Genomic DNA, 24,379 nt, shown 5'->3' with positions numbered 1-24,379 from the left:
GGTTGTTTTTTCTTGCTTGTAACGAATATCTTAGCACCCTGCCAGCAGCTCAAGCCATCTTGTCTCATTTGAAAACCAATCACGGTTCACAGAATCCAGCATGAGTCACTCTTGATCATCTGCTTAGTCAAATACAAGTTAAGCCTCCCTTTGCTGCGGCGCTGCGTCATTTTAAATAGCTTTCTAACTTTCTTTCACTAAATTTAGGTTTATAGTTACAAGAACACACACACACGTACAAATTTAAAACATTTCACCTCATTTTCTTCGACACCTCTGGCCCTTATCCTGCTTTCAGTATCAATGAGATCAACTTTAAGCCATATTAGTAAAACTAATGAGAAAATATTTTCATGCATGAGATTTAAGTTAAGTGCTTAAATAAAAGGGCGTCTTACAACATACTGTGCACCTCACGGACCAGTTTGTTTCCTTTATTTATGCCCACAGTATGTACACAAGGATTTGGTTCAGGAAACAAAAATAACCTTTCAGAAAAGGCCTTCGGTAATGGAGTGAACAGCAGAAACTAAACCAGTGCAAACCTAAACTTCATCATTTATTCAGCAAGTGATTAACCTGTATCTGCTCTTTATCCGTAACTTTAATGTAATTCATTTAGGAACGTAAAAGGTTTTTAGAGGAATCTTTATAGCTCTCTGACATAATCATATTTTGTCTTGTATCCCTTCCATGGGATATCAGATCTAATAAATCTAATTTTATTTATATAGCACACAGCGAATGAAATTTTAAACTGAGCACACCCTTCTCCCTGTAGATTAGGAAAATTATTACTTTGAATAACTGAAGAAAATAAGATTTTTAGGTATAAAAAAATGACAGCTTGTCTGCATAGTGTCCTTGTTTCATACAGGCTGGGAAATATTTGCTTACAGAAGAAATTATATTGTTTATGGACAAAATAAAAGCTGTACTAATGATACTGCCCTTTCATTCCAGAAACACATCGGAGCAGAGCACACATTCACTGATAGAAATCGGGTAGATGTGCTGAAAGAGTGGCCAGCTGAGCATCAGTCAGTTCCTTTTTGAGCTTGTGATGATGAGCATGTGACAGAGTTATGATCGCTGTATTGTTCGGTAAGAGGTCACTCTTAAGATAAGTGCACTCAGGACACTCAGTGCCCAAAGTGCTGTGACTACTTCTGCACTTGAGATAACTCTGATTCTTGCAGAAGGGACAAGGTAAAACCTAAAAAAATTCCTTCAAATCTATAGACCAAAAAAAACAAAATCCAAAATGGAGTTTGTGTGAGGCTTTATTTCCTTGAAGCAAAGAATAGAAGAATATAGATATTCTTATGTCACGGCTGTAACACTTGTTTCTCTTCATTTTCTTATTTATCACGTGTGTAATTTTATAACAGAATCGCTTTGGGATTAAACAGCATTTTGAGCCAAGGACGGAAATTTTGACTTGCTTTTGGTCATGAAAGTGAATTCAAGCGTCTCACCAGATAACAAAGGCTTTAATGCAACAGAAAAAAAGGGAATAGTTGAGTGTGGAAAACCATCCCCTGAGACAATAAAAAACAATTTACTATAAGCTGGAAAACTGCATTCAAATAAATACATATTTTTCTTTTCTGCCAGAATTTGTTTTTCATGTGATTGATTGATGCCAAACCTTTCACCCGTATAGACTGTCAGTTATTATTTTTATCCAAACTCAATCTGTGGAAGTTTGTCACTGGAAAAAAAAGCTAATAGCTCAAAACTTTTTAGAAAATAACTCAAAAGTTTTTCGTAGTTATTTTGAAATTTAGAGTTACAAAACTTTAGAAAATGCCAAAAATCTAAGTTTTCCACTTACTATGTTGAAAATTCGAGTATCTAAGTAAAACAAATACATTTTTAAAAAAAGAAAGGGCTGCAGAAACAATACCTTCCAGATCCCAATCACCTTGTTATCCACTAGAATGTAGCATTTTCTTTTAAATCCTTTTGCAATCAGAATTATGATCTCAATGTGCTGTTGTCCCAAACACAGCTTACTTCTTCAAGATCAGCTCTACAAATTCTCTACAGGCTCCCTTGTTCAGGGTTTATCTGCTTATTTCTTCATTTTTATTCCTGTTATTTTACTTATTACATTATATGTGGTATACACAGTATGACTATGTCTAAGACAGGACAGGCAAGAAAAAATGAGGGGGAAGACATTATAAAAGGATAGAGTACAAATAAAAATATACAAAACAAATATACAACACCTGGGACACTTCAATAGTCTTTTTGTGGTGTGTGTGTGAGAAAGAGAAAATGTACCTGAAAATGAGGGTGGGAACTTGCAATAACGCCCCCTTGGTGCCAGAGGCAGACAGAGATAAATCCAGAGGAACCCCCTCCCCCTGACACGGATGAAGTCCAAGCCACTCTGGATCACCAAGGGAGTTGGTCAATGACCACGCCAGAACATCCAGCCACGTGCCCTGGAACCAACATGTGCTTGCAGCCCAGTGGGGGGTAGCAGTGGCCAGCAGGGAGCAGTGGGGAGGATGAACCCCTTCCTCCATAACCATGTTCCATAGAGGCCAAGGCTCAGCAAGCCTCAGACACAAGCCCAGCCATGCACACACACTCACCATTCCCTCACTAACTCACATACCCACCCACCAAACCACTAATGACACGCGGAAACATACAGGGACATGCACACAGATCTAATGGAGATGCAACCAAAGCACCAAACAAACCGCCCGTAGACCACAGTACCTGGCAGGGTGTGTGGAACAGGGGTTTAGGAAGATGCCCCTCCAGTCAGTGTTGAATGTGCTATGTTGTGCAGGTGTGCTGTGGAGTGTGAGTGTACAAAGTTTACAAGATGAGTATTGCTGTATGAAAACTAGTGCTGGGTGTGACACAAGCACCCCTCTGCTGAACAGTAGTGCTAGTCCCCACCTCCACCCATCCCCAAGACCCTCCATGTTTAAGTTGCAGATAAAATTAAGGGACAGATAGCAGTGAAGGGTTGAATGGGGCTATGGTAGTAACCCCACCCATTAGTCTCTAGTTAACACACCTGCCCCCAAGGCTCTATGGTTGTGGTGATGTTGTGAAGCATAATGACTATAGTGTAATTAAAAAGGAGGGGCAGGTCACCGCAGTACAGCCAGCAGAGCCACGTGAATGGCTCTACCCACTGTGATCTACACCACTTACAACCCTCCATCAAGACCCTGCATGTATGAGTGATGTGTTCTATGAGGGAGGGAGAGCCGGGGTATGTTAGACCGGGAGGTAGAGAGCCAAGAAAATGTCTTTTTTTCTACAACTTTATTTCAGTTTTTCGTTTAAGTCAAAGATTTAATGAAGACAAATCGTTTAAGTCCACGACAGTTACAGGTGTGTTAAAATGCTATGCAAAAATAGACTAACGTACGCCTTAACAACAGTATACTACATTACCCACAAGCGAATGAGTGCAAAATATCCTACGGCAAGCAACAAGCCTTCGCGTATTTTCCCTCGCCTCCGCGTACGCTAATAACGAAGTTAAGCAGAAGTTTTTGTAGAAGTGTGCCTGTGTCAGTTCACCTGGTGTTGTTACGTTTTAAATGTTAGGAACGGTTATTTATACCGACTTTAACAACGCAAACAGCGGAAGAGTTTGCCAAAGTTAGCCGCAAAGCTAAAACAACTGGCTGGGAAAGCTAAAAACAACTGTAGCTAGCGGCATATGTATAGTTAGTTAGGTAACCTCTTTTTACTAGAAGCTTCATTATGCGTCCTGATGTTTTCAGTCACATATGAATTAATCTTAAAATATGCAAGACCATGGTCGTACTAAGAGAGGGGATGTGTCCTGGACTGGATGAAGACTTATTACGCGACCTTCGTGCTGCTGATATTAAAACAGGTGAGTTTGTGGGGCAATGTGTCCGTTTTAGCCTAATCACAGACAAGTTATCGATAACACATCTGATTTCTTGGTTTCACAGTGGAGGACCTGGTTTCATCAGACATTGAGGGCCTTGCTCAGAAATGTTCTGTATCCTATAAGGTATGTATACTTTAATCCTAATCATAGATCCCTAAAAACACGAGATAGTGACCCTTACAAGAGTGCACTGTCAGTTTCCAGCTTACCCAACATATTACTCCAATTTAATCGAGGTGCTGCCTCGAAATTATCCCTATCACAGCAGTTTATTTAGTGGTGTTAGGAAGGAATTTAAAGTGGGCTTGTAATGCTGCTCCTCATTTTCTGCCACAGTCCATATTAAACATGGCCAAACTTTCTTATAATGAGGTCCGTGTATGTACAAGTAATCCCTATGAGTCATAAGCTCAGGCAACTGCTTTAAACCTGCAATTTCAGACAGTTTTTTTTCTACTCTTGGCTGGGTGTGATGTCAAAGAGAGTAAATCTTCTTAATTTGGTCATCTCAGGTGCACAGCTTTTATGAGACCTGTTTGTTTGGTCCAGCCAGTCAGCAGAGAGTTGTCTAAAAGGGCATGTTTGAGAAAGTGGATGAACTAAGGAGCTGCACAAAGGTTAGATGGGAGATAAGATAAAAATTTTGTGGGTGTGAGTCCTGCAAAGCTATTCTAGCATAAGTCCAAGAATTGAAATTCTAGATTAGGAAATTAGCTTAAAAGATGCCCTTTAAATTAACACAGAGATCACCCACATGTTATAGCTGGCATAAACACTGTAGGCCAGTATCTTCCTGAGCTTAGATACACACTACCACATGCAGCATGAGTTTCCCATTGTGTAAGTGGTTTATATTATTATGTGGGATACCTTCTTTTCTAAAGTCATCCATAATGGAAGCAGACCTCCCACTGGGTGCATTATATATATACCCACTGCAAACAAGCTCATTTGGTTAACAAGCCAGGAAGGGCTGTTTTTTATTACTGGGTTAAATCAAGGTTAAGCATCACATTTGCTTCCTATCCTTTCCTATATTTTTTGTCCAGATCTGCAGTTAAAACTGGTTTTATGCTTTGTGTTGATATAATAGAATATCAGCATGAAAAATGTATCTAAAAAGAAATGAAAGCGATATCTATATTTCCACAGAAAATGATAAACGGTGAAAAACTTTCTAGCTAAAAAAGAAGCTAAAAACCTCCTTCTGAGTTCCCCCACAAAGTCCTTCATTATCAGTCTGAACCTGCAACGATAGGTCAGCTCTCTTAGTTTTAAATCAGTGTGCAGTGAGAACCAGAAAAAAGGCAGAGATCATGAAAGAAATCCTGTCTAACTCAGAACTGGCCTTCTGGGCAGATAACGGTAAACTATGTTTTTTAGACCATGAATAGTGTTTTCCACCAAACTTTTCAGAGATATAAGAACACAAATGATCATGAAGGGTACCCGCGAGGGTTTTATAAATAAAAGTGTATCGGGGAGTACTTGTGTGGGTGGATGGGACACTGAAGCCAACCCAGACTTTCTTGGTAAAAAGATGAGTGAGCATTTCCGTCAGTCAACCATCCTCTGTGGTCTCTGTGTCTGGACATGCAGACTGAACATGTATAGGATGAAAATTTTGCAGCCCCAGGGGGATAAAAAAGCTAAGAATTTGCAAGAGAACATTTAGAAAGGTGCAAAATAAATTATGCCGTCTCCATACTTCTACACTTGCACCATATCTCTCCATATAGCCTCGCTGTAATTTCACTTTCTACATTTTTAAAGCCAGTTTCATGGAGGAAACCTTCACCTGACTAATTTGAAAAACATCTTCCTGTTTCTGTACAGTAAAGCGTGTAAGAGAAATAATGACCAAAATGCATTTTTATAATGGAGAGAGACTTTGAAGATGTTTTCCCCATTAGATCATTATGCTTTTCAAATATTGTTTTTTTTCCCCATCACTGCCTGCAGCAGGCTCAGGCTCATCCTAGTGGCCGAGCTAGACTTTCTAACCAGCTTGCTCAGCCTGCAGGCATCCCCTGAGCTGATTACCGGGCATCCCTGTGCTCCATCAGACTCCTGCTGTTGATCTGAACCGTTGTCCTGCCCACACAACAGAGATGAGGTCAATGCTAGGTCACCTATACATTTATCTGACTAAAGCGGCCTCCTACAGTTAAATTAAAGCTACACAAGACAAAGTTTTCATGTAAAAACATACCTGTCTCATGAGCCCACAAGCCAAATTTGGAGTGCCAACCTTCTTCCCACTAATTGAGACCCAACAGATTTGTCTGATTTCCCTAAATAAATTTCAGCTGTTGGGCATGAAGTCTAACAGGAAATCTTCTCTGCCCAGAAGGAGAGACTAATCAGAGTTTAACTCTGCTTAACAACATTAAGTGCTCTTTCTAGAGAAAGCTGGACTGCCCAGCATTTGATATTTTTGCGGTTGAGCTTCATATGAAGCATCACACATCAGCCTGGTTAGTGAGCAGTGTTCTTGTGCAGCTGTGATGCTGGAGGAGCCAGTGGAATACGGTCGGAGTTTTACAGTAAACTTGAAGCTAAACACAGCTCTGTGCACACATGCAGGGATGTTTTATTTAAAACAGAAAACCAAAGATCATGAGGGATGATGGCATGGGAGAGCAATAATGACGTATTGAATTGTTAGCAGTATTCTATTCTACATACACCTGCGTCTTTAACATTATTAGATCTGGAGCAAGAAAGCAAGGGAGAAATTAACTGTATGTAACACTGGGTAAAGAATCTATAGAGACTTGTTTGCCAGCTAAGCAACTTGTATGATGTTACCTATTTTTCTATGTTAAGTAAGAGATCTGTGTAGTATAATTTAATTTTATTAAGACATTATTGTCCATTTGAATTTACAAGAACAATGAAAGTAATGAAGAAAACACAAAAATGCTAACAAAAGTGTTACTGAAGTGACTCAGATAGGGAGTCTCTGCATTAGGTAAAGGCTTGGGTGCAACGTGTTCAATCCCACTACCCAACGTTGATATTTGGCATTGCTGTTGGCACAAACGAGATCTGCACACACAAAGTAAAGGTCAGAGTAAAAATCGTCCACGTCTTAGGGGAGCCTTCATTCAGACACGACTGTTAAAGGAAGATACCCCCGCTGTAATCATGACTGGCTCACTTCTGGTACTTTGCCTGATAAATGTATTGGGCAGTGAGAACACTTCTTATACAGTGACACCGTAATAATACTGTGTCAGGATAGCTTATCGGTGTCACCGGTGGAATTAAGAATAGAGAAAGAAAGTAAGGAAGCTGTTGCTTTGCTGGTGCCCCTATCTCAACGTAATACCAACACAAAGACTAAGATGATGCCGACTGGTTATTATTATAGCAGGACAGCTTCAGTGTGCCTTTTAAAAATGTCTCTAATTCTACTGGAGAAATCGAATATCTTCTTTGAACACTATATTCTGTCACTGGGGGTCGGTTGCACCAACTCGTCTTCATTAAGCGTGGTCCTGATCTGGTCTTTATTTTACAGTCTTTTGAATTTACTTCAGGTTGGTTGCGGCGACCTAGCTAAGCCTAGACTTTACCACCTCCTGTCCTAGCATTCACTTGTATTCACATGTGAGTACGACTTGCCTGTTAGCACGTGCTGCTTTGCGGCAGTTATAACAAATATATATTGGGGGTTTTAACCAACATAAGAAAATTGGCTAATTGAATACAGTAAGCACTAAACACTAATTGCCAAGCGGTATAACTTGCTAACAATCAAGAAGCTGTTGAGTTGGAAATAAACATTGCTTTGACATGAGCTCAGAAAATGATTCATGGAAAAAAAAAAGATTTCCAAAGCAAACACACTTTTTAATTAAAAAGAAATATCCATCAAAGGGGCTGGCATCCCAGTGCTATCGTTGACATTTGTGGAGATGATTCACCTGCTTTTCTTGTTTAGTCAACATCGGAGCCAAGTTAGACCAACTGTCCCATGATGGCTCTTTGGTTAGTTCAGATGGATTTCTTGTTATTGCAATCTCTCATTAAGCTGCTCATTGTTGTGTCCAGCTTATTGCTTCCTGTCTATTTAGTGGCGTCTGACATGCATGTTTCCTACATGTTGGTCATGACTTTGCAATTCGAATTGATTGCTGGTGGTAATGAGAAAGTCAGACTTTGAATGCCACGTTACGACTGACTTATCTTGAGACAGTGTTGATGTGGTGGAGGTGGTGAGCATTTTCTAACATGGACGTCATCAATTGTGTTGAGAGTTTTTAACTTCAAAGTTAGGATACGATTTGCATCATTTTCACACACACCAAAGCATTCTGGGGCAGCTGGTGCCCTTTGGATGGGCGGGCATTATCATCCTGAAAAGGTCGCTCCTATCAGGATGGAAATGTTTCATTGTAGGTTAAAGGTGATCACTCAGAACAACTTTGTACTGATTTGACTTTATGTCAACAGAAGTGGATCCAAACCATGCAAGAAAAATGTCCCCTACAGCTTAAAAGAGTCAAGAGATCGCCTCACAGCTGGGGTCAAGGGTTCAGCTCTTTCCTTTAAGTTGTACTCATTTGTAGCGGCTGAGCTGGAATACTGGCAGAAACTGAGCTGATTCGCTAATTAAACTAACTGCTAGTCCCTGCAACCATTTGGATAGTATGCCCAAAATGAAGCTTAAAAAATAATCCACGATATCACTGTCTCAACTTGTTTTTTTCCATCTAAAGTGATATGACATGGAGCAAAACCAAGATCTGGCATTTACTTTAATTATGAAGCAAATGATGAATGAGGGCATTATTAAAAAATATCCTTCTAATCACATGAAGACAAGCTGAATTTTTGCATTTGGATTATAATTAAAATGGCCTAGAAATAAAACTGTCCAATCTGGCAACACTGAGTTTTTTGTGTTGCAGCTGATCCATGCAACATTTGTGTGAGCCTCATATGCTGTAATTTTTCTATTTCAGGCTCTGTTTGCCATCCGCCGAGTGCTGCTAGCCCAGCACACAGCATTTCCTGTGTCAGGTGCTGATCTGTATGAGGAGCTATTGAGCTCAACAGCCATCCTCTCCACTGGAAACCCCAGGTAAAGACAATGCTGCTCACACAGCAGAGCACGCTTCTTTGTGTTTCAGCGGCTGGAGGGGATTTAACGACAGGCTCGATGCCATAAGGAAGGTTCATCTCGGGAATCAAATATGCGTTCCTGAGGACACATTCTTAGGGTTTGAAATGCACTGGCTTTATTTTTTTTTATCTTTTCCACTGGATTAGAGTCTTTGAAAGTCTAATGCCATGATCTTTGATGAACAAAACTTTCAGTCTTTGCAAAAATAAATTTAAGCAGCTTTGTTGGGGGATAAAAGTTTTATTATGTTTGCCAGCTTTTCTGTTCATCTTTGCAAACCTACACGGACACTGCAAAGCATGTAAAGTCAATAGTATCATACATTAGCAAAGATGTTTTGTATCTTACATCGATCCATTTTTATCAAACTAGATTCTTCATTCTCAATCAGTGCTGAAATTCAGTTTGCATTGAACTACGCCGGATTATCCATCTGGAACATGGCTGCTGCTGTTGTTAAAAATACATCTGAGCAAAAGAGTCTTTTAGAAAAAGGCCTGCGTGCCACATTCCTACACTGAGGAAACATTTTAGCAGCTAAAGCTGACTTTTTTTTCTTTTTCTTTTTGCTTGTTCTTCCATTTGGCTGGTAAACGTAGCCTAAAGTGGTTTCTGATATATCAGCTGCATTAACTTGGCCTCCAGCTTGACTACTTTCCTCTGAAAAACAAACACCACTGGCAAGTCTTTCAGAACATTTTTTGTGGTACATCAAAAAATTAAATTTTCATGATTTGACAAAACCTCAAGTTCCCTCTGCAACCAGCACAACATTGTATTACAGCAGTACTTACAATTAACCTGTAAAACTGAGACACTGAATCCGATGAAAGTTTTCACACAGAGGTGTGCACTGGAATCCGAAATTCAGCTGTCTGTATGCCGTCAAAGAACAAAGCATTCCGCATAAATATTCCACTTTTGGATGGGAAGTACTCTTCAGCCAGGACACAGGCGTATCTGGACGAGTCTGTGAATTGGGGCAGCATGGCATAATTTATAAGCTGCTACCTTTTCCACAGTTAAACTCACTGTTGTAGCATAATTAATGACCACAGGTGTTTTTTGGCCTCCCCATGGTTCTTTTTTTGAAAAGTGGTTTTCATAAATTAGTTAGTGCCTTGGATTAGTGATATGAAACTGAATCAGTCGTGTGAGCACAGTAGTGGGATTTGTGTGTGTCTTGGCTGCGCTCTACTGGTGGAAAGGTGAACTGGTGAATGATGCGTTTTGATGTCCATCGTGTCAGTTTGTACTGTGAGTACGCTGTTTGCTTCATGCACAGACAGAGAAATGAAGCACACACTTACTTAGCTTTAAGTTTATTAGAGACTACAGCCTAATGTAGGTTTAAGCCTAAAACTGTCTGAGTAATAGTCATTTCTGTTTAAATTAAAATAAATAAAAAGTTAGAGTAAATATCACGAACACGTCTTGTTTTCTATGTGGTTTTTTCTTGTTTTTTTCTTCAGTACATGTGTGTTATTAACTTAAAGCCTGAATACAGTAGAGAGACAATCAGTAACATTAAAAAAAGGAATAATAGAAGAAAGAATATGATAACTTTTTTTGTCTGTTTGTTTACTGTTTTGTTATTGGAGTTCAAAATTAAATAAAAATTGTTGAAGATAAAAAAAAAAGGAACAATAATAGGATGATGGGATATCTATCATAAGGCATAGGATTTAGATTTAACAGGACCCCAGTTCCCACCTCTCCCCCTTTAAATTTGTCATTTTAATCGCTTTAAAATTTGAATTACAACATTTTTAGGACAGATACAGATATTTAGTGATTTAAAAAGCCGATATTCCAAATTATCGGATGTTATATCCCAATATTTGGTATATCAGTTTAATTATGTACTCATTTACATAGACTTCCCTGTTAGTACAGAAAATAGTCCTTCCCAGTAGTATTTGTTTATTTTTCTTTTTTCACTCGTTCAAAGGCACTTATCCCTTTCAGAATCAGCATTATTTTTAATGTTGGGATTTTTTTTAAACACTTTTTTATTTAAAGGAAATAGTGATTGAATCTGCTGGCTGCTTCTGTGGAACATCTGGAATTTTGTAGTTATTCCCTTCCATAGTATCCGACATGAGTGGTTCCAACTTTTAATGGTGAATTGTTGTGTTGCTGTGCTTGGGCCCACCAACATGTGGTAAATTAGTTCTGTTTTCTTGCTACAGGCGGGTTGATTGTAGAAAAGACATTAATTTTAATGACAAATAACTAACTAGTGCTTCTTCTGTTTAATTTCAGTTTTAGAGAAGAATCCAGTTTCAATTGAAAAATCCAAATATTTCGTTTTTATATATTTTCTTAACCATGAACACTGGAGATGCCTTTAGTGCCTGAAAGTTGCAAAAGCCTTTAAACACTTTCCTTTCTTCTTCCAGTTGTTTTGATGTACACCCAGTGAAGAGGAAACTTTTTTTGGTTTGATTTCAACAACATAAATTTAATGTAAATAAAAAATCAGGTTAACTTTCCTGCTAAAACATTGTAAATATGGAAAACTTTCCTTGGACTGTCAAAAAGTTTTGAGCTCCTTGGCTATAGCTGAACACTTACTGTACCTGTCTCATTAAATATCAAAAGGGAGCTACTTTTTGTCTTTAGCAGCACAGAAATACTCCCGAAACTTGCATTTAATAGACTTCAGTCGCAGCTCAAGCAATAAAACTCAAAAGCAGTTTAATAGTGAATGAATGATAAATAGTATTTGCTTGTGTGGCTGCTGAATATCAAACAATATGTACAAAGTAAGGCTAAACAAACCTTATCAGATTTTCTGGCCCTACACAAACGGGATGTGTGATGATGACTGATAGTGATTCAGAGCCATCTCATGCAGCCCACGAAGTAATTGTGCCAACACTCGATAGGGCGGTAATAGCAGAATAGCGTGTATCTGAACCATTGTAGAGATGTTTGGCTGTGATCAAGTGCTGAAATTCAGCACCAAATCAGAAGAGTCACTTAAAACCTCATTGAGAATGGCAGCGATTTTCTTCTGTCTGAGCCTTCTCATGAGGAATTCAGCCTTGAAGCTCAATGTCAATGGTTAGTTAATGAAGCTTAACACAAGTATTACACAAGTATCACAGCTCCCCTTAAGTAAGATCCTGCTAATTCCCACTATTTGTTTAAATAATCATTCTGGAACGGGGTATGGCCGGCAGAAAATATCTGTCGACGGGAATCTTAAAATCATCTTTTATAGAAAAGCAGAGTGCAACAAAGGCTGAGCCTCTTCATTGCTTCCTTTCCTTGGGGTCCAAGGACTGCACAGTCTTCTGAGCACACTGATGAGGGCAGCCTGTGGGAGATTTTGAATCTGTGACTTTTCAAGGGCAATCACTTTCATCCTTCTGAGTCCTTACAAGAACCTAACTTGACGATCAACAGTGCAGCTCTCACAGCACTGTTGTCACAGAAGGCAAGAATAATGCAAATACATCCATACCCACCAATTCTTCTCTTCAGAGTCACGCCATGGGTGGTGAGAACTGCTATCAAGCAGCCACAGGCTTCCAGCGATGCTTAACCAAGGTCCTCCAGCTTGAAGGTTATGTAAATTAAACTGCATGTCTGTCACATCCGTCATCACGAGAAAGATGAGATTCCACAAACTGCACAGATCACTGATCTGAGCTTCAACAGACACAAATCAAAATGCTGAAAGAGAATAGTTCTCCGTTTCCCTGACTTGGATTAGGCCTGCTGTGAGACCATAAACTCGTTTTTTGGTTGTTTTTTTTTGGTAGAGATCTTCATTGAATTTTTCTTTTCTTCTGGGACTAGACTTCAACCGTGTCTGGAAAACTGCCTATGATAGAAGTCATGAGAATATAATCATTTATATAATCATTTTTTATTACTTTTGATTTTTACTTTCTTTGTCATTTCTTTTGTGAGTCCAGTTTAGTTTCAGCTATTTTCCAGAGTGGGTTTGTTCATTTCACTTTGGTTTTAGAGGTCTAACTGGAGATTTATTCTTCAGTATGAAATGTATGCTGTAGCTACATCGTAACCACAAACGCCTCTCAAACCCCGTGCCAGGGTTGGGGAAGTCCAGGCCTCGAGGGCCGGTGTCCTGCAGGTTTTAGATGTCCTTGATCCAACACAGCTAATTCAAATGGCTAGATTACCTCCTCAACATGTCTTGAAGTTCTCCAGAGGCCTGGTAATGAACAAATCATTGGATTCAGGTGTGTTGACCCAGGGTGACATCTAGGCCTTCAGGCCTGGACTTCCCACCCCTGCCCGATGCCATAACCTACAGCGTAACCTGACGTTCTCCTGTCTAGAAATGTAACCACACGTCAGGTCGACGCAGACCAGAACTATTGCGATTGGCCTCTTCATCAATTCCTCCTGTGCAAAATCTCATGATAATAAGAAATACCCAGCCAATATTTATAAAGGCTATTCTGATCATTGCAGTGGATGCATCAAGACACATTGGCAAAGGGTTAAACCAAACCAAGTGTTTTCAGGTATTTATTTATTTATTTTTGTTTGTCTTTGTAGTTTTACCTTTTATACCAGCGGGCCATGGGCCGATACCAGTCTGTGAGTCGTTTGGTACCAGGCTGCGAGAGTTGAGGCTCGGGTGTGAAATATTGTTACTGGTTTTATTTTGTTGTATGTATCTGTGACACCTCAAAGGCCGGTCCGTGAAAATATCGTCGGACATAATCCGGTCCGTGGCGCAAAAAAAGGTCGGAGCGCTGTTTTATACCACCACAGTGGATTTGAAATCAAACAATAAAGATGTGATTGAAGTGCAAACTTTAAGCTTTAAGAGGTTTAACAAAAGTATTTCATTAACTGCTGAGGAATTGTATAGATTTTTATAGCAAGTGCCCCATTTTTAGATGCTCAATAGTAACATAATTTTATATATAAGGATTATTTTTAATACCTGAAAATCTTCAGCTGTCAATGGACTGCCTGCACTCTAGACTCCATAGACATTAACAAAGAGAAACTCTGCTAGGCCTTTACTGCAGCCACCAGCAGGCATTGCTTGTTTAAGAGTCTCTCTGCCTTCGGTGTTGTCTTTAGTAACTGAAAGCATGCTCTGTTGGGTCGACAAGAGGTGACTGACCTGGTGTTTGAAGAATTTCCCTTTCCATTCCTTTGAAAAATGTTATTTCAGTATGATTTAGGTCATTATCCGTTTGCACTGCGAAGCTCTGTCCCGTCAGTTTTGCAGCGTTTGCTTAATCTGAGCAGAGCATTTGCAGTTTTGGGAAGCTGACTGTTTGCCACCTCTCTATATGTCTTAGTTGGTTTTTCAATCTAACGATGCTCTGCTTCACTTCCATCGTCATATCTTTGTGAACAGTGAACAGCTACTAAATGCAACTTCAACACTTGGAATAAAGTTCAGGTTTTTTGGAAAGAACGAGTCTCATCCAGCCATAACGCTGCTTGTCAGTTAATTCTCCAATTACTTCTGAGCCTCTGAAAATGAGGGACTTTGTATAAAAATGGCTTTAATTACTGAACAGTTAATGCAATACTTTTGCTAAACCCTTTGAAATAAAGGTGGAATTTGCACTTCAATCACATTCATTGTTTGATTTTAAATCCATGGGGGAGATGTAGCGGGACAAAATGAGAAGACAAAATTGCCTCATTGTCAACAGACCTGACTGTATGATTAAAATATAAACTGATACTGCAGAATAAAATGACTCTATTTTTTTTGGTCATTAAAGTAGAAGTGATGTAAGAAGAATAAGAGGAGTCTACATGTGACTTTGTATTCTGTTACCAGCAGCTGTCAGTTTCTGAACCAGCTGACAGTTTTTGGTGTTGTCTGCTATCGACATATTTGGGGCAATACTCAGTAAGCATTTAGGCTCAGCCGTCAGCGTTGACACAAAATACAAAAAATCGACCAAAACACACCAAAAACTCTGTTTTTCTCGCCTGCAGCAGCTTCTGGTTTCCTCAACTTTCAGCTGACAGTTTTCTTAATATTTCTCAGTGAGGAGTCGTCTAAATCAGCGGTCCCCGCCCCGGGCCTCGGACCGGTACCGGTCCGCGAGAGTTGAGGCTCAGGTGTGAAATGTATGGTTTTCAGGGTTTTTATTGGTTTTCAGTGTTATTTTGTTATCGTTTTTATCGTTAACTCGGTTTTCCTGGGTCTTTTCACGTGTGTTATGAATAAATCTTCTTTTTTTCGGTACCGGTACTAGTTTTATTTTGTTGTATTTATCCGCGACACCTTAAAGGCCGGTCCGTGAAAATATTGTCGAGCATAAACCGGTCTGTGGGGACTGCTGGTCTACATGATTGGAGAATTAGCAATTTTATGGCCATTGGTCGTAGTAATTCAGTTTGAGAGTGAATGCTCTTCCTGTTCTGTATTTCATACATATTGCTTACCTTTTCCATTTAAATTAAGTGAAAATCGGAGCTGCATAAAATACTTTGTCGTTACAGTTGGGAACAAAGGTGCACACTATGGACTTTAAAATAAACATTGAGGTGAAGCCGCTCGAGATTTTATCAGGTTTCCATAAACCATAGCGATGATTTGATGCTTCTTAATGAAGTAATGCAGTGAGAGTCGCAGTTGGCTATTTTTACATTTTTATGGAAATGGATTTGTACCTTTTGACTTTTTATCTAAAAGACATGTTTTTCTGCTAATGGAGTTGTTCATCGTTTGTACTGATGACTCAGCTGGGAGAATCGTGCATCATTGTCTGTGCAGAACATGGCAGGGTGTTTGTACCTGCTGTAACCCCTGGCATCTTGAATTACTCCTCCCACCTGTCAGAATAATTGTAGATGCATAAGACATAACAAATCCAAGCAGTAATGAGCCCAAATGGTCATTTGAGGTGATTAAGAGATATTATAAAGGAGTTGAGAAACACTGCTTGGTGTGTTCTGCTTTGGGAAAAAGCTCTGATAGCATCTTCAACTCTATTGGATTGTTTTTGCTTTTTCAGCGTTGTTTATGAGAACTTGACAGTTGCATTACCCCGTGAAGTTTGATGAAGTAAGCACTTAGCATTAATTAAAAAGAAAGATACCAAAATCAGCTGACTCATGTGTGAGCTTATCGGTGCCCCAGTAAAGGACGGAGCAGCCCTCCAAGCACAGATGTGGAATCATGCATTTCTGTAGTATTTCAAGCTTTAAGTTATGGACAGGGCTGTAAACAAACTTGACAGGCGTTCTGCTCCTGCTCGGCAGAACTCTGATGTGAAGTCAGGTTGTAAGGATGAGGTTAAAAAGCAGCTCCAGAATGATATGAGATGTTGACAGCAGGTTGTGAAACTTTCGACCATGGCCTTCCTTTTAATCACATCTGTAGCATCACATAAGTCGAGCCCGCTGCTCACTCAGTTCAGTAGGAAATTAATGGAGCTCTGGTGATATACCGCTTAAGTTTCTTGTGGCATAAAGAGAGCGGATACACCGGGGTCGAAGAGGTTGCGTATAAACGACCCAGGGTGTGCAAAAGGGGAACTCGGGGGAGATTTACTTGCACAGCAACAATGAAACCCACAGCAAGACTGACAAGTCTGTAAATCCTAAGCACACTCTCATCACTCACTATACTGATGTGAAAAAATATAGTTGAAAGTAGCATCTCTGACTGGCACTTGAATCTATTTGGGATGGAAACAGTTTAATATAGAAATATATAAGTGAGGAATGATTTCAGAACTGTTTGCAGCTCAAAGGGTGTCGAGTTCAAAAACCAAGTTTGGTGTGAGTAAATAAAAAAAATTGGTTATCTTGAGATATTATCTCACTTCCTGTTTGTCTGCTTCATGTGATAATAGCTCTACAGGACTGAGCTGCTGCGGTGAATAAACAGCCGGTTTTAGGAGCAGCCTTTTTATTTATGCCCTTGTTTTTTATTCATAGAGACAAAGATTCTTTATGAATAATTTAAAAAAGGAGCTGTTTTAAGTGTCTCAACTCTTCATGAAACTATCTTTGAACATTTAGACATCATAGCTGTGCCCACTATCAGTGACTGTCATCCTATGTGCTCACATCAGTCACCCTGAATACTGATGTGTCCCCAACAGATTCCATATCTTGTGGCCACAATTTTGTCATCACGTCGCCATGCATCGCTAACTCGAGGCCACACAATAATATGTTACCGGGATGGTTTCCACTGAGAATGATAATGTGAAAGATTTACTTTTAAAGTACTTAATTACACTTGAGAATATTTCTGCACACCATTTAAAGGCTATAGTTTCAGTTTGTGTTGCACATGAGATTTTATGATGTTCATGCCACAAAATTAGACTTTATATCTTCTGTTATTTATTTAAATTATACTTGTATGTCTCAAAAAAACCTTTCATTCATTCATTGATCCACGTCAAGCCCCTCCCTGAGCCTGATTCTGACTGAGGTTTGTTTTACGGTTGAGAGTTTTTCCTCCTCGTGTCAGAAGAACGTGTTCAATCATCTGATTGTTGGGGTTTCATCTCTAATATTATCCAGTCTTTAGCTTACAATGTACAATATAAAGCACTTTAAGGTGACAGGTGTTGTGATGTGAAGCAATATAAATCAAATTGAATTGAACTCATTCATTCATGACTTCAAGCTCTTGAAAATCGGAAACCCAGTATCTCATATTATTATAATATTCTATTTCAAGTTTGAGTAAGTTATTGTTCAGTGCACACAACCATACAATCATGGGGAAGACTGCTGACTCTGCAGTTGTCCAAATGAAGATCATCAACACTTTCCCAAGGAGGGTGAGACACAGATATTAATTGCTGAAAAGGCTGGCTGCCTGCAGCATTCCTTACCAAAGCATGTTTGTGGAAAGTTGGTTAGAAGTCCATTTAGAACTTTAGGAAGCGTCACACGGAGTGGACTGAGGCCGGTGTGACTTCATCACAAGCCACCACTTACAGACGACATCAGGACCGGAGCAACAGCTGTCACATTGCTAATGTTAATTCCTAATATCGAGCTAGTCCTGAACTAGAGGCAACATCAGAAGTGTGTAATCTGGGCTAAAAGGAAAAAGAGCTGAACTCTTGCTCAGTGGTCCGAAGTCCTTTTTACAGATGAAAGTAAATTTTGCATTTCATTTGTAAATCAAAGTCGTAGTCTCTGGAGGAAACATGGCAAGGAACAGAAAGGTGTTTGAAGTCCCGTGTGAAGTTTCTGCAGTTGGTAATGACTCGGTGTGGCTCATTTGCTGGTGCTTTTGGTGACTGGGCAACTTTATTTGGTCAAAGTCAATGAAGCCAGATACCAGGATCACTTCCCAGCACTGCTGAGGAGTTTTGTGGAGATACCGATTTCCTTTTCCAGCAGCGCTTTGCTGACCGTGCTACTACCGTGACTGACCACCCAACTAACCTGCACTGTGGGACCGCTATCAAAGCAAACCCTCAATACATTAGCAGGTGTAGCAAGCTGATCGCCTTCAAATGACATTGATGCTTTGGTGCAGTAAGAACTAAAACAGTTCCAACCAAGGACTATAACCTCACAGAAGTCGGACTCATTTTTGATTGATCATAGAAAATACTCCATGAGCCATCATCATGAAAACACTTGAGATATTTCACTTTACATGTACTGAAAATAAAATATTTAAAAAGTTTTCGTTTTGAATAAAAAAGGATGAAAACAAATGGACTTTTTCTTGACACTCTACTTGTGGCCTGATTTAAAGTTAGAAAATTGTATCTCAAACCTTTTTTAGGTACATGTAAAACAAAGAAACAGACTTGCAATCCCTTTTGCTCTAGGTATAGATCATTGCTGCACATCTAAACCACATCAGACAATCTTAATTGTTTTAATTAAAAAGCGAATGATGTTTTGTGATTCACTAAAACTCAGGCTCTATAGATTTGTAACCTGTAGAAAAACAACAGTTCACTTAAGCACTGAGAAAGATACAAAATCCTTCAAAAAGCAGTTAATGAAAAACCAACGATTTCTGAATGAATTTGAAAGCTGCAGTTGGTGCCTGAGCTTGACAAGAAGCAATCAAACGGCAGCTGGAATTAAGAATTGGCCGAGTATCTTAAGAGTAGTCTGGAGTCAGGCTCAGTTTGTATTATGTTTACCCAGCTGCAGTTTTTGCCGGCTCTACGGCTGCACTTAATGGTTTATTACATTGGATGGCAGTTGTGAGTAATGAATTGTACCTTGTTTCTTGCAGCTTAGATAAACTGCTGGATTCGGGCTTGTATACTGGAGAGATAACAGAGCTGTCGGGAGGCCCGGGAAGTGGCAAATCTCAGGTGAACATTTCCTACCTTACCTCTCCGTCACTGATAATTTCAGCCTCATAAATTCACTCCTTTTTAGAATTCCCCGTTCTCCCGTAGAATAAGAAAATGCACCTTCCAGAGTCGCTGTTTAACCGAAACAAATTGTTCATGTTAACTTTAACTATCCCCGACATGCTTCCCTTCGCTTGTAGGTGTGCTTTGGTGTTGCAGTGCACATTTCTTACCAGCTGAAACAGAGTGTGATCTATATCGATACGACAGGAGGGCTGGCTGCCAGCCGCTTGCTTCAGATGCTGCAGGCTGAAACCAGCAACACAGAAGAGCAGGTGAATTACCTGAAGCTGCATTGAAAATTTTGGGTTATTTGAAGGAAAATAAAAACAAGCAACTTCTGCTTTACAGATGGAAGCTCTTCAGAGGATCCACGTCTTCCGTTTATTTGACGTTTACGCTCTGCTCGACTGTCTGTACAGTCTTCGCAGTGGTGGGCTTCAGCAGGTTTGTTGACAATTGCTTTTTTATTTCGCTTAAAATACACCAGCAGTCTTTCTGTAGCTGGGGAACCTTTGTAGAAAGACGAATCAAATTTCAGCAATCTAATTTTGTCACATTTTGTATTAGGCGTCTGTTGGCGGCGGCTCTGTCAAGGCGGTGATTGTGGACTCTGTGTCAGCTGTTATCTCGCCTCTACTGGGAGGCAAACAGAATGAAGGTGATATCTCTCTCTGCTGGTCCATCATAGTCAATCATACCTCAGGCTGTTTTTACACCTTCAGCCATAAAACTGAAAATAAATGTCACAACACGTTTAAACACATCTGTGGAAGCATGACAGCCAGTCATAAGAAAGTGGCAAAATAACACACTAATATTTGTGGTGTCACATTAAACCGCAAACCATTACAGTTTAAGCATGAGCTCGAACCTCTGCTGTCAGTTATAAATAGAGCTGTTTTCATTAAATATGTAATTGCTTAAATTCGAGTCTGGCCTCTTGGGACTCAAAATAATTGAAATTCGTAATCCAAGTGAACTTCATTCAATTTGTAATGTTTGTAGAAAGCTCCAAAACTGTCATCTAATTAAACTGACAGTCAGTGCACCAAAATTCAAAGGTTCTTATCTAAAATAAACCTGCCTGTAAAAAGACATAACAATGCAAGCTATTAGCACTCTGCAATCTCTGCTGGTCTGTGTAGTGCAGCTCCTGATTGCTGAATAACTCGATTCAAAGAGAAAACCAGAAGAAGAAAATCCAAAAAATGAAATCAAACTATCGGATAACATCACAACACATGAAGACAATAACATTTCTCTTACCTGGAAACCTTTCGGCCTCATTTTCAACTCCACATTTTTATTCCTGGAATCCTCTGTAGTACTGTATTTTTCATACATAAGGCGCACCGGATTATAAAGCGCATTAAGTGAAACAAAACAGTCAAATAAGTCCAACTTTACTCAACTCATTCTTCTTGCTTCCTCTACTTCCGTACCATTGATTCATTAATGCTGAATTCTCTCGCAGCGGCTCTATCCCCATGTTGTTGCAGTATATTAATGACTAACCTCGTATTGTGGATGGATTATCTCAGTTGTTCTCCTGACTGAAGTTTGGTCCGTTTACAACATCCTGCCATGCGATTGCATTTGTCCCTAACCATCAGGAACCCTCACGTTAATTTTTATCAAGTGGAAAAAAGTTAGCGTTCATCCTCCAGCTTCACTGTGTTTATGTTATGCTAACATAGCTGTGTTGCTAGCGGTCACGTAGCACATCATTATATACCAGCTGTCCAACTTCAGTAACCCTACAAACGTCACTGCTGTTTAGCTTTCTGTCTTCATTTATGTTGGAAGTGATAGCAGAGCTGTACGTTTTAATTTTTTCAGAAATCTCTCAGTCAGAACATGCTATATCATGTTTAGGTGGAAACTAGCGAGCTAACTTCCTGCTAACTTCTAACTCTGTTAAATTTATAAATTCTGTTTTCATGGATGCCTGGATGTTAAACTTAATTGTTAAAACCTGGTAAAGGAGCAACACTGATTATTTTATTAAAGATGAAAGAATTTAGACAGTTTTAAACTCTCAGTGATGCTGCAGTATTCGTTTGACTTTGGAACCTGAAGAGATGGAGTTTAGGACCCAGATTACTCTGGGAGGCTCCTGACTAATGCTCCAACAATCCATCAAGCGGTGCGGCTTCATAGCTTCAAAGTCGTACTAAAACATTTTTTGACAGATTTTTGAGCGCCGTGTACCACATAAAATCGGTTCAAAGTCAGTAAGTACAACCAGAATTCATACATAAGATGCACCGGATTATAAGGCACTGTCGATTTTTGAGAAAATTAAAGGATTTTAAGTGCGCCTTATAGTCTGAAAAATATGGTACGTTTACATGTATTTGGCTCCTCTTCCTTTAAGGCCACCTTAAACCAGGGTTGTCAAACTCAGTTTTAGCTGGAGGTGCTATGTGTACAGAAGTATTTGGCTAAATCTCTTACCTCTGAATTCAGGTGTTTTCAGTCACAGGTGTATTAAATCAAGCACTTAGCCATGCAGTCTGTCTTTACACATATTTGTGAAAGGATGGGCTGTTCGAAAGAGCTCACTGAATTTGAGCACGGTATGGTAATAAGATGCCACAGCGTGAAATTTCTTACATCTACACTTCCTGTAGGTATGAGGTGTAGGTGGTATTGTTCATTTATCCTTATAGTTTATGTAGTTCAGTGATGTGTTAATGGATTAAAAGAGTAAACAAATAATTGATTTTAAGTTTGCATGCATATAAAAAATAAAAATGAAAAAGTTGCATAACCATGATTCTGTTCAATCAAGAACAAACACTGACAGTAGGAGGTGTTTGTTTAGCTTACTGTTGGGAATGTTAATAAACCTACAGCCTGCAGTTTTCAAGAAACTACACTGATTGATAGGCCACATTAAAATTAGCAAAGGACTGGATGTGACCCACAGACCTTGAGTTTAACACATGTGCTTCAGGCAAACAACAGTGAGAGAGGAGTGTTGGTGAGGAAGCCATATTAAAGTTATCCACACTCGCTCACGTCATCCAGAGCTGAGAGTAGAAAACTGCTTGAAACAGTCTTCGGAGCAGGTTGAAGCTCGAGATCATTTAAATGCTGCGTTTAAATATGAGCATCCAGCAGAAAATAAGAAAAGCATAATAGGTCCTCTTTATAGATGAAGCAAATGCACTCCTTTCAGTAAATAAGGACGTCTTTGGTTTTTACAGCCCACCATCTGTGGAATTCATTGAATGTTTCCTATGCACTCCTTAGAAAAGGAGTCAGCCCTTTACTGCTGGATTATAATTCCAAATGTAATTTGTGAGCTCGGGCACACTGCTGCTGTGCTCAACTAATTACAGTAATGAACAGCACAGTGGAAAATTTGTATCCAGTAATTTGGGTTTGGCACACAGTAGAGTTCATATTACTTCTGAAGAAAAAGGTAACATTTTTAAGGTTTTAATTAAGGAATATTCAAAGCACAGAGTAATGTTTGGATTGTTATGGTTATGAATTTGGTAAAATATTAAACATGCAACAGATCACAAGATGATAAATTTAAAAGCAAAAACAGTCAGGAAGCAACTGAAAAACATTAAAAAACGCATTTTAAAAAATAGAGGAAGGTGAAAATCTCAACGTATGTTGACATGATCCGTGTGACTTTTATACTCGCTACAATTAAAGAGTGTTCCTTATATTTCATGCACCATTTCAGCCTTAAAATGACTGAAAATGAGTGGACCATCTGTAGTTACTTTCTGCCACATGATTACCACCACATGCTTTTGTCATTTTATTTTGTCAGCTGCGACCAAGCTTATTTGGTAGTGCTATACCAAGACACCAGCCATCGGTTAGCCTGCTAATATGTGTAATTTAGCACCAAATGTAAAGGTTAGCTTGCTACTTTTGCAGATTTTTATTAGGAAACTTTGGAACAACAAGCTTTTACAGTTCGATGCACTGGTGAAATACAAATGTCTGTACCTAAAGTGACAGATCCGTCATGGGCATCGCTACAAGCTTCAACAAGCAACCGCAGCTTTTTTAAGTCAACTCGAGCAATTTTTAGGAATGCAAATTTCGCTGTAATAAATTTAGCTTGAGCTGCTACTGTTGAGTTGCTTTGAAAGTTCCTGTGACAGAGCCTGAGAGTATTCTGTACATGAACTAACCTCTCTACAACTTCCTTTGCCTCCAGGCATGTCCTTGATGATACAAGTGGCAGGAGCTCTTAAGACGATGGCAAAGGACTTCAACGTTGCTGCTTTGGTACGGACGACTCAGTCTTTGATGTGTGCTGCTCTAAATGCAAGATGCACTTCCAGTGTCAATCTAAAGTCTACACATACTACTTCTTGTTATTCTTTCTGAGAAAACTAAACATTTTACTGCTTTTTTGGGTTAATAAATAGGATTATAATAGTTCTAAAAAATAGTTTTAAAGTAAAATCAACCCTGTTCAGTGAACTGCAGGTTTTAATTATGTTTAAAAAAAGGAGTATGCACGTTTAAAAAGCATGCACCAAAGAAAACTGATCTTCACCTCAAGTGATGAAGTTATTTGAAGAGAGATAAAGATAATTTGGTAGCCTTTCAATAAAAGTGGGACGATCTGCTTGTCCCACTTATATCTTCCGTCTTCTAAAGCTTGTGTTACGCGTGGGAAGCTGTACCAAAGCATGGTGCGATAATCTCCTGAGAGTGAGGGAAGAAACTAACACGATGGTGTCTGGGCCCACAGGTAACAAACCATGTAACGAGAAGTGGCAGCGGGGAAGTGCAGCCCGGCCTCGGCGTTTCGTGGAGTCACATCCCGAGAACCAGGATCCTGCTGGAGCGAGTAGAGAAGGCGGCGGCTGTCAGCCAGCCCAGTCTGCGCTCTGCAAAGCTGATCAAGTCTTCCAGACAGGTACAAGAAGCAGCATTAACTTGCAGAGCAACCAGCTCAGTGTTGATTCTGTCGAGGGGTTTCGTTGTTGTCAAAACATCTTGTTAAAATGGAGACTTTGAAGTCGTGTTTGC

General features: G+C 39.5%; 1 protein-coding gene across 1 annotated transcript in view; it reads left to right on the top strand.

The window, feature by feature from the left end:
* Nucleotides 1-3,259: 3,259 nt before the first annotated feature.
* Nucleotides 3,260-24,379, top strand: part of rad51d (RAD51 paralog D) — a 23,666-nt gene continuing 2,546 nt past the window's right edge. The window contains exons 1-9 of the mRNA XM_080866391.1: nucleotides 3,260-3,883; nucleotides 3,966-4,027; nucleotides 8,878-8,996; nucleotides 19,237-19,318; nucleotides 19,501-19,635; nucleotides 19,712-19,807; nucleotides 19,931-20,021; nucleotides 23,556-23,626; nucleotides 24,099-24,266. Coding sequence (XP_080722517.1) covers nucleotides 3,802-3,883; nucleotides 3,966-4,027; nucleotides 8,878-8,996; nucleotides 19,237-19,318; nucleotides 19,501-19,635; nucleotides 19,712-19,807; nucleotides 19,931-20,021; nucleotides 23,556-23,626; nucleotides 24,099-24,266 — 906 coding nt within the window. The 5' untranslated portion in view covers nucleotides 3,260-3,801. The remainder of the gene's footprint in view (nucleotides 3,884-3,965; nucleotides 4,028-8,877; nucleotides 8,997-19,236; nucleotides 19,319-19,500; nucleotides 19,636-19,711; nucleotides 19,808-19,930; nucleotides 20,022-23,555; nucleotides 23,627-24,098; nucleotides 24,267-24,379) is intronic.

Source organism: Rhamphochromis sp. 'chilingali' (genome assembly GCF_963969265.1).
Source record: "Rhamphochromis sp. 'chilingali' genome assembly, chromosome: 19".
Lineage (NCBI taxonomy): Eukaryota > Metazoa > Chordata > Actinopteri > Cichliformes > Cichlidae > Rhamphochromis > Rhamphochromis sp. 'chilingali'.
The sequence above is the reverse complement of the archived record's forward strand: the minus strand, read 5'-3'. Positions and strand labels throughout refer to the sequence as shown.